The 14,704-nt window shown below is 42.5% G+C and overlaps 1 protein-coding gene across 5 annotated transcripts in view; it reads right to left on the reverse strand.

Annotated features, from left to right (window-relative positions):
- Positions 1–14,704, reverse strand: part of sh3glb2a (SH3-domain GRB2-like endophilin B2a) — a 53,083-nt gene that overhangs the window by 16,337 nt on the left and 22,042 nt on the right. For 4 of the 5 annotated variants that reach the window (XR_015858661.1, XM_088376568.1, XM_088376571.1 and 1 more), the window contains 5 exons: positions 13,698–13,790; positions 12,206–12,268; positions 9,796–9,819; positions 9,380–9,469; positions 6,592–6,692 (listed from right to left, as the gene is read on the reverse strand). Coding sequence is in view for 4 of the 5 variants with exons in the window: in XM_088376568.1 (XP_088232694.1) it covers positions 6,592–6,692; positions 9,380–9,469; positions 9,796–9,819; positions 12,206–12,268; positions 13,698–13,790 (371 nt within the window). In the remaining variant the exon portion in view is untranslated. The remainder of the gene's footprint in view (positions 1–6,591; positions 6,693–9,379; positions 9,470–9,795; positions 9,820–12,205; positions 12,269–13,697; positions 13,791–14,704) is intronic. The other variant, XM_088376569.1, reaches the window with a different exon arrangement.

Genomic DNA, 14,704 nt, shown 5'->3' on the forward strand with positions numbered 1-14,704 from the left:
CACAGCCAGGTCAAAAGAAAAGTCATCAATGATTTCTTTAATCTGTAAAACAATTTGAGTTACAATTTCTGTATGAAAACCACAGGCTAATGTACAACAATACCAGACTGGATCGTGCAAGTAAACATAAAAAATGCTCCAGCCGAAAATGCAGGTGAAAGTTTATTTGGTATTTCTAAACAGACACGGGCCAGTTGCATGTCACCAGTTCTGACTGATCTCTGATTTTTGAGTAGGCAGTCATCAGGGGTTAACTGGTAATTTAGCAGGAAAGCTGCATACAATCTGAAAGACTCAAAAGCAATGAATTATTTCTATTCTCCATACCTGAGAGCAACCAAAAAGGTTAGCGATGTTTTACTTGTGTTCAATGAAGACATCGGTCGAGCCTTGGCAAAGGTGTGTCAAAAGGACAGTGACAGCCACGAGGTTCTCAGTTCAACATCTGATAGCTGTAAAGTCTAAATCATTTGATGGATCATTCAGTGCAAAGTCTCAGGAGAAATCTGTGCATAGTACAATTTTATCTTTAGAGAACATGATACTGGAGAGTCCAAGCATCAAGGACTGGGCATACCAATGTTCTAACCCAGCTGCCCTGAGCTTGGCACAGCTTCTGAAGTTCAAGGCAGTCGAGCATGCCAGGAATCAAAAAGACAAACCCACTTACCGTATTTGCCGGTGTATTGGTCGACCTTTTTCGATCCAAAATCGACCGAAAAAAATCGACCTCGACTTATACACCGAGTCATAAAATTTAACTTCGTATTCATCGCTTCAAATGTGATGGTAACCAAGGCCGTTTCTCATGCATCTCATTGTGCGTTGCACTTAGAAAATTTGAACCGGGCGGCGTGCGCGAGTGCACGGCCCGCTGGAAGTCGAATGAGGCGCCGCAACCACCTCCGCGGTGCTTATAAACAGCCGATCCGCTCGGCGGGGGCTATTTTCGGCCACTTGGCTCGTGCGCACGGCCTCCCGGATGTGCCGGGCGGGTGCGCGAGCTCGCCGGCCGCTGGAAGTCCAATGAGGCGCCGCGACCACCTCCGCGGTGCTTATAAACAGCCGATCCGCTCGGCGGGGGCTATTTTCGGCCACTTGGCTCGTGCGCACGGCCTCCCGGATGTGCCGGGCGGGTGCGCGAGCTCGCCGGCCGCTGGAAGTCCAATGAGGCGCCGCGACCACCTCCGCGGTGCTTATAAACAGCCGATCCGCTCGGCGGGGGCTATTTTCGGCCACTTGGCTCGTGCGCACGGCCTCCCGGATGTGCCGGGCGGGTGCGCGAGCTCGCCGGCCGCTGGAAGTCCAATGAGGCGCCGCGACCACCTCCGCGGTGCTTATAAACAGCCGATCCGCTCGGCGGGGGCTATTTTCGGCCACTTGGCTCGTGCGCACGGCCTCCCGGATGTGCCGGGCGGGTGCGCGAGCTCGCCGGCCGCTGGAAGTCCAATGAGGCGCCGCGATCTCCTCCGCGGTGCTTATAAAGTGCCGATCCGCTCGGCTTGGAGCTATTTCCGGCCTCCCGTTGGTGCCGGGCGGCGTGCGCGAGCTCGCCGGCCGCGATCTCCTCCGCGGTGCTTATAAACAGCCGCATGCGCACGGCCTCCCGGAATTTGAACACATTTCGTCAATAAATTTCGCATATTGAATTTTGAAGTTTAATATAATGCAACAATTGAGCTCGACTTATACAAAGGATATATCATAAAATCGTAAATTTCCGTCGAATTTTAGGGGGTCGACTTATACACCGAGTCGACCTGTACACCGGCAAATACGGTATATGAGATATAGTTTTGAATGGGAGACTCCACTGGCAATTTAAGTAAATGCAGAAACCAGGAAGAGGGAGCTTGGTATATCAATGTCAAAGTCTGCTTTATTGTTAATTTCTTCATATGTCAAGACATACAAAGAAATCAAAATTGTGTTTCCAACTATCCCACGGTGGCAAGACATATTACACATCTTGTCATGACAGAGTTCTTCAGATTTCTGCTGATTTAGGATCAGGAAATGGTGTATAGAGATGAGAGCACAGCCACTGACGCTGAAGCTGAACTTGTTTACTACATCAGCTGTTGACAACATCAATGCAACAGCTAAAGGCTCATTCCATTGAATTGGCTTCTCATTATTTCAGCATCCAAGGCAACTGGATGATGGCACTGATCGTGGAGATGCAATTTGCACGAAGAAAGTCGGTGCTTTGCCAAATCACTAAAACAATGTACTGCCTGTGCAGACAAGTGTAAAGGGTTCACCATTGACAATAGATGGCTTGAGCATGTTAGGAAGCACAAAGAAAACTTATCACGCTCCCCGGTTGTCTCAATCACCTCTTCTACTGTCGTTCACAGCTATGTTACCACTGTTCCATGAGAGCGCTCACACACAACATGCTCAAGCCCCAATTTAAGATATCTCAAAATACCAAGAGCTTTCACAAAGTTAAAAGTACGGGATCATACTGAATTTAAAATGCCAGTCTCGGGTACCAACTGAACAATGAGACCTGCACTTCCTTGCCACTCTTTTCTTAGCCTCCAAGTTGAAAGAAAAAAAAAATACAGTATGATAAAGTTAAAGTTAAAGTCCCAATGATTGTCACACACACAACTGGGTGCGGTGAAATTTGTCTCTGCATTTAACCCATCCCCGAAGGGAGCATTGGGCAGCAGCGGTGCCGCGCCTGGGAATCATTTGGTGATCTAACCCCCCAATTCCAACCCTTCATGCTGAGTGCCAAGCAGGGAGGCAATGGGTCCCATTTTTATAGTCTTTGGTATGACCCGGCCGGGGTTTGAACCCACAACTTTCCAGTCTCAGGGGGGACACTCTATCACGAGGCCACTGAGCTGGTCAAGACCAAGTTGAAAGTGAACAATTACAATGAGTGTACGAGATGGGGAAATGAAGAGAAAAAAACATAAATGGAGTGTATCCTCCTTGTGGGAAATTACCTCACGATCATTTTTGTGGACTTCAGTTGTGCCTGCAACACCATCCTCTAAGTCAGTGTTTCCCAACCTGTTTTCATTCACGGCACACCTTTTCATTGAAAAAAATCTCCCGCCACACCGCCAACAAAAATCTGTTAAGCTCCTACATTAAAATCAGTTATATTACAACGAAAGACGTGAAGTCCTATGCCTATGTATGTATGGAGAGTCGAATAACTTAATAGAAATAAATACTAAGTATTCTTTAAATTGTATTCCTTTTTTAAGATAAAAGTGACAGTTTTTTTTAAAAAGGTTTTAGACGGTGTAAGAAATAAACTATTTAAAGTGATTGTGATTAAAATAAAAGAATCAACGTGATTTTGTTTACCGTTTTATACTAGGTCTATAAATATTGCAACAATAAGAAAAAAGTCACTTGCTGTTCTGACAGCAGCTGAGTGGCTATCACAGTCGAGGTGTCTCGACTTGACTGTTTATTTAATGTATGTGAAAAATAACCAATCCAGGTTCTCCGGATAAACTCTATGCTCTGATTTTCATTGGACCACAAACGCACCACAACCGTCATAGTTGTCTGTCACTGTTAGCAAAAGCACACAGCATAAACTGAATATGTGCCGATGCAATACAATCAGACCGACACAATATGAAATCTCAAGATTCTCCGATTCTCGATTAGCAAGTGGCTGACCAGGCCTTCCGCGAACTGACGAGTGGTTTGGCGATCCTGTTTACGATGCGCTCCGTAATTACTATTGGACAATCCCACGGCACAGCTGAACGTCTCTCACGGCACACCAGTGTGCCGCGGCACAGTGGTTGGGAAACACCGCTCTAAGTGACCCAGGACCTCTCGTCAGCTCCCTGATCAAAATGGGGCATTTGTTTTGTGGCAGTTGAACAAAGTCAAGCTGCCAACCAAGTTGCTGGTGCAGTTCCACATGGTGATACAGGACTGTCTCCGAAAATTAGAATATTGTGATAAAGTTCTTTATTTTCTGTAATGTAATTAAAAAAACAAAAATGCCATACATTCTGGATTCATTACAAATCGACTGAAATGTTGCAAGCCTTTTATTATTTTAATATTGCTGATTATGGCTTACAGCTTAAGAAAACTCAAAAAATTAGAATATTTCCTCAGACCAAGTAAAACAAAAAGATTTATAACAGCAGAACAAAATCAAACATTTGAAACTGTCCATTAATGCACTCAGTACTTGGTTGGGAATCCTTTTGTACGGATTACTGCATCAATGCGGCGTGGCATGGAGGCAATCAGCCTGTGGCATTGCTGAGGCGTTATGGATGCCCAGGATGCTTCAGTAGCGGCCTTTAGCTCCTTTGCATTGTTGGGTCTGGTGTCTTTCAGCTTCTTCTTCACAATACCCCACAAATTCTCTATGGGGTTCAGGTCAGGGGAATTGGCAGGCCAACCGAGGACAGTAATGCCATGGTCAGTACACCATTAACTGGTGGTTTTGGCACTGTAGGCAGGTGCCAGATCATGCTGGAAAATGAAATCATCTCCATAGAGCTTTACAGCAGACGGAAGCATGTCGTGCTCTAAAATCTCTTGGTACACAGCTGCATTTACTCTGGACTTAATGAAACACAGTGGACCAACACCAGCAGCTGACATGGCTCCCCAAATCATCGCTGACTGTGGGAACTTCACACTGGATTTCAAGCAACTTGGATTTTGCTCCTCTCCAGCCTTTCTCCAGACTCTGACGCCTTGACATCCAAATGAAATACAAAACTTGCTTTCGTTTGAAAAAAGGACTTTGGACCACTCTGCAACTGTCTAGTGCTTCTTTTCCATGGCCCAAGTCAGACGCTTCAGAAGTGGCTTGACCATGGGAATACGGCTATTGTAGCCCATTTCCCGGACACGTCTGTGAACAGTGACTTTTGATACCTGGACTCCAGCTTCAGTCCACTGTCTTTGAAGCTACCCCAAATTCTGGAAGCGACTCTTCTTCACAATGCTGTTAAGGCTGCGGTCATCTCTCTTGGTTGTGCAGCATTTCCTGCCACATTTCCCCCTTCCAACAAGACTTTTTGTTGATGTGCTTTGAAACTACACTCTGTGAACAGCTTGCTCTTTGAGAAATTTCTTTTTGTGTCTTACCTTCCCGATGGAGGGTGTCAATGATGGTCTTCTGGACAGCAGTCAGATCAGCAGTCTTCCCCATACTTGTCATTTAGTTTACTGAACCAAGCTGAGTATTTTTCAAGGCTCAGGAAACCCTTGCAGCTGTTAATTAGACGATTCAAGTGATTAGTTGAATACCCTACTAGTATACCTTTTCATGATATTCTAGTCAAGTCAAGTCAAGTCAAGTCAAGTTTATTTGTATAGCCCTAAATCACAAACAGTCTCAAAGGGCTTCACATAGCCAAAAATTGACAATTATTCTCAAAGCATCCCCTGATCATAAGCTCCCAAAAGGGCAAGGAAAAACTCAAAAAACCCCTGCCAGGGGAAAATGAGAAACCTTGAGAAGGGACCACAGATGGAAGGATCCCCCTTTCAGGATCACCAGGTTATAATGGATGCAGAGAGTGCAAAAGTAATACATAATATGAAAATCCATGAAAAAATGGATGTCGGAGGTGCCCTCGGTTGTCCTGGCCGTGTCTTCAAGGGGGTTGAGCTGCAGTTCCTTCATCTTGAATTGGTCCCCGAGAATCCAGCTAGCCGCGATCAGCTTTTGAGCCACCTAACCCCCTCCCCAGCCGGGGAGGGGGTGGGCAGAGAGAACAAAACAAACTCCGGCCAAATCGGCCATCACAAGTTAGTTAAAGGCCATCTCATAGAAATGTGTCTTTTCTAATATAATATATTCTAATATTTTGAGATAGGATATTTGAGTTTTCTTAAGCTGTATGCCATAATCAGCAATATTAAAATAAGAAAGAACTTGCAACATTTCAGTTGATTTGTAATGAATCCAGAATGTATGACATTTTTGGTTTTTTAATTGTATTACAGAAAATAAAGAACTTTATTACAATATTCTAATTTTCTGAGACAGTCCTGTATGTCTATCTTCATCTCCTCCATCAACTTGTTGTATGCTGAAACCACTGCCATGGAGAGGTACAGACTGCAGCTGCCGAAAAAAAGGCTGTAAGATCCCATCCATTCAGGGCCTCTACACCTCCAGGACCCAAGGGTCATCTCAAAACTTACCCTACTCACCCTGGACACAGCCTGTTCCACCTCTCAAGAAGGAGCCTTGTGTCCATTTTGAAAAGAAGCTCCCAGTCTGATAACCCTTCCCCTCAGTTATCAGACTCATGAACACTAAACAAACAGCTACTGTATAACTTAAAACTTCACCCAAACACCTGATGCCCGTTGTACATTGTTAAGCTATTGAACACAGTGAATTTTCTTTTTGTCTTTGTTTACTTACAAGTACACTTGTTTGTGTGTCAATACATATTTTTTCAATGCCAATATATAGTTTATAAATCTATATGAAGATTAATAGCAGTGTTCTGGCTTCAGTTTTTTTTTTGGTGTGTGTGCAGGAAGTGTAATTGACTATACTCGTGCATTATAATATGAAGTGAATTCCATATCCACCCACACAATCTGTCAGCGGGCTCTCACCTTCCAACTTCTTTCTGTACTTCTTGCATGTGGACGTGACACTGCTTATAGTAAGTTGCTTGGGCCTCAACAAACTCATGCAGGCAGCGGAGGTGATTCACCTGAAGTGAAATTACAACAACAGTTATACGTACAAATGTGTTAAAATGTGTTCACCCCATTGTTGTTGTCGTTTCAACTCATTAATTCCATCACAAAATTACGACAGTAATACAGAGTTATTTAGTCATACCCATAGGCCCGTCACGATCCAGGAAAATTATAATATCGACTTATCGCTCGAGAAAAAATAGGCAATACAGTTTTTTGGGAGTTGATAAATAAGCATTAGTAATGTGTGTGGGTACTTTTAAAATGTATTTTTTAAGATTATTATGATTATAATCCATTCAATTTATGATTCCGTGGGATTGTCCCACGCTGGTGTCATATTTATTAATGAAATAGTCTACGTGACATCCACCACTTACATTAGGGGGGCACCAATTTGACTGCTTGCCCCTCGATCAATTACACTAAAATTGCGTTGGGCCGCCTATGCCTCAAATGAGACCTGCTTTTGCTTGTCTAAAATCTAGTCAAACTAAACCATTGCCACCGCATGAAGATGACGATGCACCAGAGATGGGGACTCGAGTCACTGTGACTTGGACTCGAGTCGACTCAAGTCGCTGTTTTGATAACTTGTGACTTGACAAAAAAATGAAAAAACTTGAGACTCGACTTGGACTTGGAAGTTACAGACTCGGGACTTGACTTGACTTGAGACACGATGACTTGAATGACTTCAGTGTTATTTAGTTTATGTTTTCAGTTTCAATATAAAATTAATAATACATTTAAAAAAATAATCTCGATAACACGGTAAGAGCGCAGGCTGAGAATGGCGTTGTCATGATTGGATCACTACCCTGTCAATCAATCAGTCGTGCCTTCTCTACCTACCAAACGTGTTTATTGGAGAATCACGCTCCTTTATATCAGACATGCGCAAACATGTCAGCGGGAGCGGTACCGCGAGTCATCACCTTCGGCTATCGCAATTACTTTTATGACAGCAAAAGACGGACAGCACAGTGTGAGATATGCCACAAAAACATTTCGGACAGCCAGACGACAACTTTAAACTTTGTCCGTCATTTGAAGAGCCATTCTGCCAAGTAAGTGCTTTTCATTTATCTAAATAGGTGTGTATATATAGCTTTAATGCAATGAATATGATGATGAAACTGATATCTTGTCTTTTCACTACTAAGATCAGATTCTGTGGGTAAAATTGCAATAATAAGGTGACTTGACTTGGACTTGACTTGACCTATTTAAGGACTTGACTTTGACTTGACTTGACCTATTTAAGGACTTGACTTGCCCATGAAAAAAATGACTTGGGACTTACTTGATACTTGAAGGTTAAAACTTGAGACTTACTTGAGACTTGCACATGTGTGACTTGGTCCCATCTCTGCGATGCACCCACTTTTACGCCAAGCGCAGACTGCTTTCCGTCACCAAATTATCAAATATGTCGGGGGCGAGGCTGCTTCATGCACGCCCAGATGAGCAAAACACTACCCCAAACACGCTAGACTTGCGCTAGGGTAAAAAATGAAGTTGCATGCATTTTTACACCAAGCACACGGGCGACGTTCTACCAAAATAGGGCCCTGAAAGCCCTTCGCACAACACACTGAGCAGCGTGCAGCGCCCTGTCATCAACCCATTCATTGTGTTCGAGGTGAGGGGCAGGGACCATGGAACATTGCGATGCTGGGCGGCGTGACAAAAGAAGGCTCTTATTGATACGTTCCAATCGATATTGGCATCACCGTGACGCCAAACAAAAACCTGCAATAGGTGAGGGGCAGGCGGGGTGATCTACCGTAATTTTTGCAGACACAATTATTAAAAATTTTGCTCCCTTTCCCCATCAAGACCTTAATGTTGGAGCTCCAGAGGTACAATATTACATCGAGTGAGTGGCTACCTATTGGGTTTGGAAGGATTGTGCCCAGTGCAGTGTGTTAATAAATAATAATTAATGATTTGCAGCTGTGATGTTGGCCTTCATTTGTCTCGTGGACCAGACTCCCACCTCGCTCCCGACGAAAGGACATAGTGCACTCATCTCAGTGTCGCATGTTTGGTGCAACCAATTGGTGTAACATATTACACAGAGCTCTGCTTTCAGTCATCTGCCTTAGCACTGTCTGAGCCTGCACATCTCACCTGAACACATGCGCGCGCACGCGCACGCACGCACGCGCGCACACGCGCACACACACACACACACACACACACACACACACACACACACACACACACACACACACACACACACACACACGTTGACACCTCCCATTATACCTCTTTCCTCTTCTATCTTCCTTTCTGTTAGCTAGGTTGTTTAAATTTGTTTGTGTCAGTTATGAAAATACTGTATCTTGTGTGATTTGTTTATTCCTGTTTTAGTAGTAATAGGAAATAAATTATTGTCATAATACAGAACTTTGTGCAACTTTGTGTGTATTCGAGTCAAAGTTTCAATCGCTGAAAAGGTAACAACCTCACAAATTTGTATTCAATGTAGCGCCTTCAGAAACAAATTTAATCAACGAGGTTTACCACCTTCTGTCTGTATCTCGATTGGATAGAGAAAGGCGTGGCGCCCCCTTTCGGCGGTCGTAGTTGTTGCGGGCATCAAACTTTCGACCACTTAAAATTCTCAATAAATTACTATATATGATTATCGTTAATACGTATGAAGTGAAAAGAGCTGCGGATGACCTACATGCGTACTGCTGATACTCTCCAAAAGAAGCCGTGTAACCTCTGCCTGTCGGTCAAACTCCGTTTGGGCAACCCTGAGTTCATGTTCAGCCTGAAATGAGAAAAAGAACATAGATGACACTGACTTTTTAAAAATGTAAGGCTTTAACCATAGGTTGAGAATAAGACTAAAAGTGATTGTATTTCATCTTGTAAAACTCTTGGTAAGATTAAACCAACCAACACAGTCACATCAGAAGACACTAGTGGTTTGCGATGAAGTCCATCCATCCATGCATTTTCTATATCACAATTTGTTTGAAAAAGTTAAACTTGCATTTGTTCATGACAAAGTGAATCATGACAGAAATACACAAAACCTAAAAAAGCCAGTATTTCATTTGAATTATTGCAGAACACACAAAACACCCGACTTACTTTTTCAACTTCCTCACTCCAAAGCTGAAAAAGCACATGAAAAATAGAAATTTAGAAATCAATCCATGTAAGTAACGTAACAAAAAACATTATCCATATATATGTTTACTTTATGGGGGGCAAGTAGTCTGGGTAGCTGGTAACCGTTGGGAAAGAGATGACAAATAAATATCTAAAATAATGTGGTTTTATGGTGTGCAGACCTCTTAACAGGGAATGAAGTTGTGTACAGCCTAGACCAGTGGTTCTTAACCTTGTTGGAGGTACCAAACCCCACCAGTTTCATATGCGCATTCACCTAACCCAGTGGTGTCAAACTCAAGGCCCGGGGGCCAGATACGGCCCGCCACATCATTTTATGTGGCCCGCGAAGACAAATTGTGCATCAAATTCGGGTCATTACTAGAATTGCAAATTGTCTTCACTTTTAATAATATATATATTTTTTAATATTCGGCGAGTTTTTACTCGTCTGATTTGAAAACGAGTTATTTGTCAGTTTGTTTTGTAGCTTTTACTGTATATACCGTATTTGCCGGTGTATAAGTCGACTCGGTGTATAAGTCGACCCCCTAAAATTCGACGGAAATTTACGATTTTATGATATATCCTTTGTGTAAGTCGAGCTCAATTGTTGCATTATATTAAACTTCAAAATTCAATCAGAAATATGAGAAATTTATTGACGAAATGTGTTCAAATTCGGGAGTTTGTAGCGAGCGATCTATACGCCATTTTAAATATTATTTACTTCATGACCCTGTGATATTACGCGCTGAGAGAGACTAACAACAATGAACACTCTTAGAAATTGGTTTATTTTTAGTTAAGAAACAACAAATTATAATTATAAAGTGATTGCCGGTACATAGAGTTCAAAATTCGTCTTCATCGTCGCTATTTCCGAAAAGCTCGTTCCATTCGCTTTCGTTTAGTTTGTCGTCATAAAGGGCATCTTCTTGGTCTTCTCTATCCTCAGTCTCCTCCTCGTCTTCCCAGATAAGGTCGTCTTCTGTCCCATCGAGAGCGTTTGGCGAATATTTTCTAAGTGCCAACGGCTCTTGCGCCATAAAGAGTCCACCTCGGCGTGTTCCCCATGTCGGCCAGAACAAGTGAAAATTCTGCCTCTTCCCCTGGAAGTCTGGCCAAGTTTGGCGAATATTTTCTAAGTGCCAACGACTCAACCGCCGTAAAGTGTCCGCCTCGGCTGGTTCCCCAGGTCGGCCACCACAAGTGAAAATTCGGCCTCTTCCCCTGGAAGTCTGGCCAAGTTTGACGAATATTTTCTAAGTGCCAACGACTCAACCGCCGTAAAGTGTCCGCCTCGGCTGGTTCCTCCGGTCGGCCAGAACAAGTGAAAATTCGGCCTCTTCCCCTGGAAGTCTGGCCAAGTTTGGCGAATATTTTCTAAGTGCCAACGACATTCATTTAGACATGGCGATTTAATGTTTACGTACCGGTAGTTATTGTCGTTGCTTGACGCGCGATGACTCGCACATTCGCTCAATACCCAGTACTTCCACCAAGCAGTCATCGTCGCTGCCTGGCTTTCGATGTCCATTATTGAGGTGAGAATATTTGAAATTGTTGCTGAGGATGCGTGTTAATGCGACGAACGCTTTATAATGATTCAGTTTCTCGCTGTTTGATGAGCCTGACGGACGCACACCCACGCACAATGAGATGCATGAGAAACGGCCTTGGTTACCATCACATTTGAAGCGATGAATACGAAGTTAAATTTTATGATGTATAAGTCGAGGTCGATTTTTTTTCGGTCGATTTTGGATCGAAAAAGGTCGACTAATACACCGGCAAATACGGTAATATGAGGTGCTCATACATTTATTTGGGTTGACAGACATAATGGCCCTCCGAAAGAAGAAGAAAAAGAATTTTATTTTTCACTAAAGAGGGGTTAGGACCTAACCCCTCTTTAGTGAAAAATAAAATTCTTTTTTTTCAAACTCAAGACTTCAATGTTTTTTTTGTTTGTTTTTTTACTGGTGCACAAAATGAGCCATGCATGAACATCACCTTGTTCAAAGTACAAAACCAACACAATGCATGAACTCAAAACAAATTACATACCTGCAAATCAGTGTGACTTCTGCTGTCACCTTCGCGAGACTAGTTCAGATATGCGTCATCATGAATTTACACTATAAATCAGGTGTGTTCGGACCTCCGCAGTGGAGTCTTTGCCGAACCCCTGAGACTGACTCACCGAACCGTCGGGTTCAATTGAACCCAGGTTAAGAACCACTGGCCTAGACGATTCACATTCAAACACATGTTGAAGAGTCAGTATACTCCAGTCAGTTAATGTTATTAAAGAATATGTTTTTGCTACAGTAGTTTTTGGTACAGTAGTGAATTTCCAGTTGGTTTTAGTAATGTAAAACCTTACAGCAGAAGCACTGGCAGAGAGCACATAGTTGCGTGGTCTGGTCTCCTGATAATCTGGAACAACCTTTAGATGACAAAGAAACATTTCATTTTTGCATATATTTTGTAAATGTTCAGTACAAATGCTGTGGTTTTCATTCACATGTTTCACAAACTGGAAACGTCCAATAAAGTCACAGATAACTAGGCTCATTTTGGAAATACCGCTATGATGCATTGAACAAAACAATTTTTACCTTATCTGGACAGCAACATAGCAATGATTTGAATGCAAAAGCCAAAGTGCATGCATTAAAAGAATTTTAAGATGATGGGGATTTTTTCTGACAGAGCTCCTGTTAACTTCATGTCAGAAGTAGTTCTTTTGGATAATCTTTGCTTGGCTTTGGCTTATTTCATGCTCTTGATGATAGTTTATCAAACTATAATGGAAGCAAATGAGGCAGAAAGGAAAATGGTGAGGTCGCTGTATTGTTAGGAGTGTTTTAAATACTCACCTCACTCTCGCACTGCCAAGGTTATGAATACACAGCAAGTAAAATATATAAATACTTATATTCATTTATACTCATATTCATTAATTATGAAGTACAGTGGAGCCTCAGTTTTCGAACGTCCCGGTTCTCGAACAAATCGGTATTCGAACAAAAAATTCGAGATTGTTTTGCTTCGGATGTCAGACGAAATTCGGTTGTCGAACCTCGCGAGATGAGCCAAGAGGACCCGCATGCCAACTGACTCCGTTCGTTATTACATTCTCGTTGCTCTGAGGATTGCATCAACTCTAATCATGCCTCCAGAGGAAGCAAGTGGAAGCAGTAAAGCCATCCAAAAACAATAAGACGCTCCTAAAGCAATGCGACAGTGAGCGCTCGGCGCGCTGCGGTTGCGCGATCGGACCAAATTAAGCTCCCTGCACACTGAGGTCCACTTAAATTTGGGAAAGTCTATGAGGACTTTGAAAATATTTTCAAAATTTTAGCGAACGCTCTGTCACAATAATGCGACCAGCGCGGTGCAGTTGCGCGGGGTGCGGCGCGCTACTGTTGCGCGTTCGGCGGTGCGCTGCAGTTGCGCGATCGGACAAAATTAAGCTCCCTGCGCACTGAGGTCCACTTAAATTTTGGAAAGTACATCAGGACTTTAAAAATATTTTCTAAATTTCAGTGACAGCTCTGTCACAATAATGCGACCAGCGTGGTGCAGTTGCGCGGTCGGCGACGCGCTACGGTTGCGCGTTCGGCGGTGCGCTACAGTTGCACGATCGGGCAAAAGTGCGCAAATGAAAAAATGCTTAAAAAAGGCGTTTTTTTTTTTTTTTTTTGCTTGCAAAGGATTCAATTTCTTTCAATTATTTGTAAAGGGAAAAACATGATTCAGAATTAGAACGATTCACTTCTCGAACAGCCTTCTGGAAGGGATTGTGGTCGAAAACCGAGGCTCCACTGTATTAAAAATGAATGATTATAGAGATGGGAGTATGGTTAACTCACAGCAACCTTCGCTTCAGCAGCTTTGGCCTTCTTGAAACGAGCTTTGGCAGCATCCAAATCAAGACGAAGATTCTCCAATAGACGTCGTTCTTTCTGTGCAGTAACATGGTCAGTTTAAATGAAGATCCCGTTAATAAATACATATCTCTCTCTCTCTCTCTCTCTCTCTCTCTATCTATCTATCTATCTATCTATCTATACATACATACATATATAATTTTATACATACCGTAATTTCCGGACTATAAGTCGCGTTTTTTTCATAGTTTGGGTGGGGGGGCGACTTATACTCAGGAGCGACTTATATATGTTTGTTTTTCACAAATTTTTACTTGATCATTAAGACATCACTTAAAAGTATAGTTGACCACTTCCCATGTTATTTTTAGTATCGTTGATCACTTAACATGCTTTTATATCTTTATCTTGAACATATTCAAAACATAAAAAATAGAGAAAACATCAAATAAAGCAATAAACACTTTAAAGCACCATATCCAAGTCCACTGTCTGTTTGCTCCTCTTATATTTATTATTATTATTTATTATTATTTGTTTATTTATCAACACTCAGGACAAAATTATTAGCCCCCCCCCTTTGGAAATTTCATTATTTTTTGAATATTTCCTGACTGCTACTTACTAGAGCAATGAAATTTTAGCACAGCATTTATGAGGATATCAGATTTATTAGGAAACCTTTATTACACATAATTTTGCTCAGAAGCAGAACATTACATACAAAACCAAAAAATACCATGGTCAAAATTATTAGCCCCACCTAACATCAATAGACAATTGTGTATCCTTTTTGCTGGACAACAGCTTGCAGTCGTTTTGTATAGTTCTCAACAAGTTTAAGACAGGTCTCCTGAGGAATTGCAGCCCATTCTTCCTTGGCAACTCTCTCAAGTTCCTCCAGGTTTGATGGTCGTCTGACGTGAACTCTGGTCTTCAATTGTTTCCATAAGTTTTCGATGGGGTTTAAATCTGGGCTTTGTGCAGGC

This window comes from Syngnathus floridae, chromosome 5, assembly GCF_059516105.1.
Source record: "Syngnathus floridae isolate MCC-2025c chromosome 5, RoL_Sflo_1.0, whole genome shotgun sequence".
NCBI lineage: Eukaryota > Metazoa > Chordata > Actinopteri > Syngnathiformes > Syngnathidae > Syngnathus > Syngnathus floridae.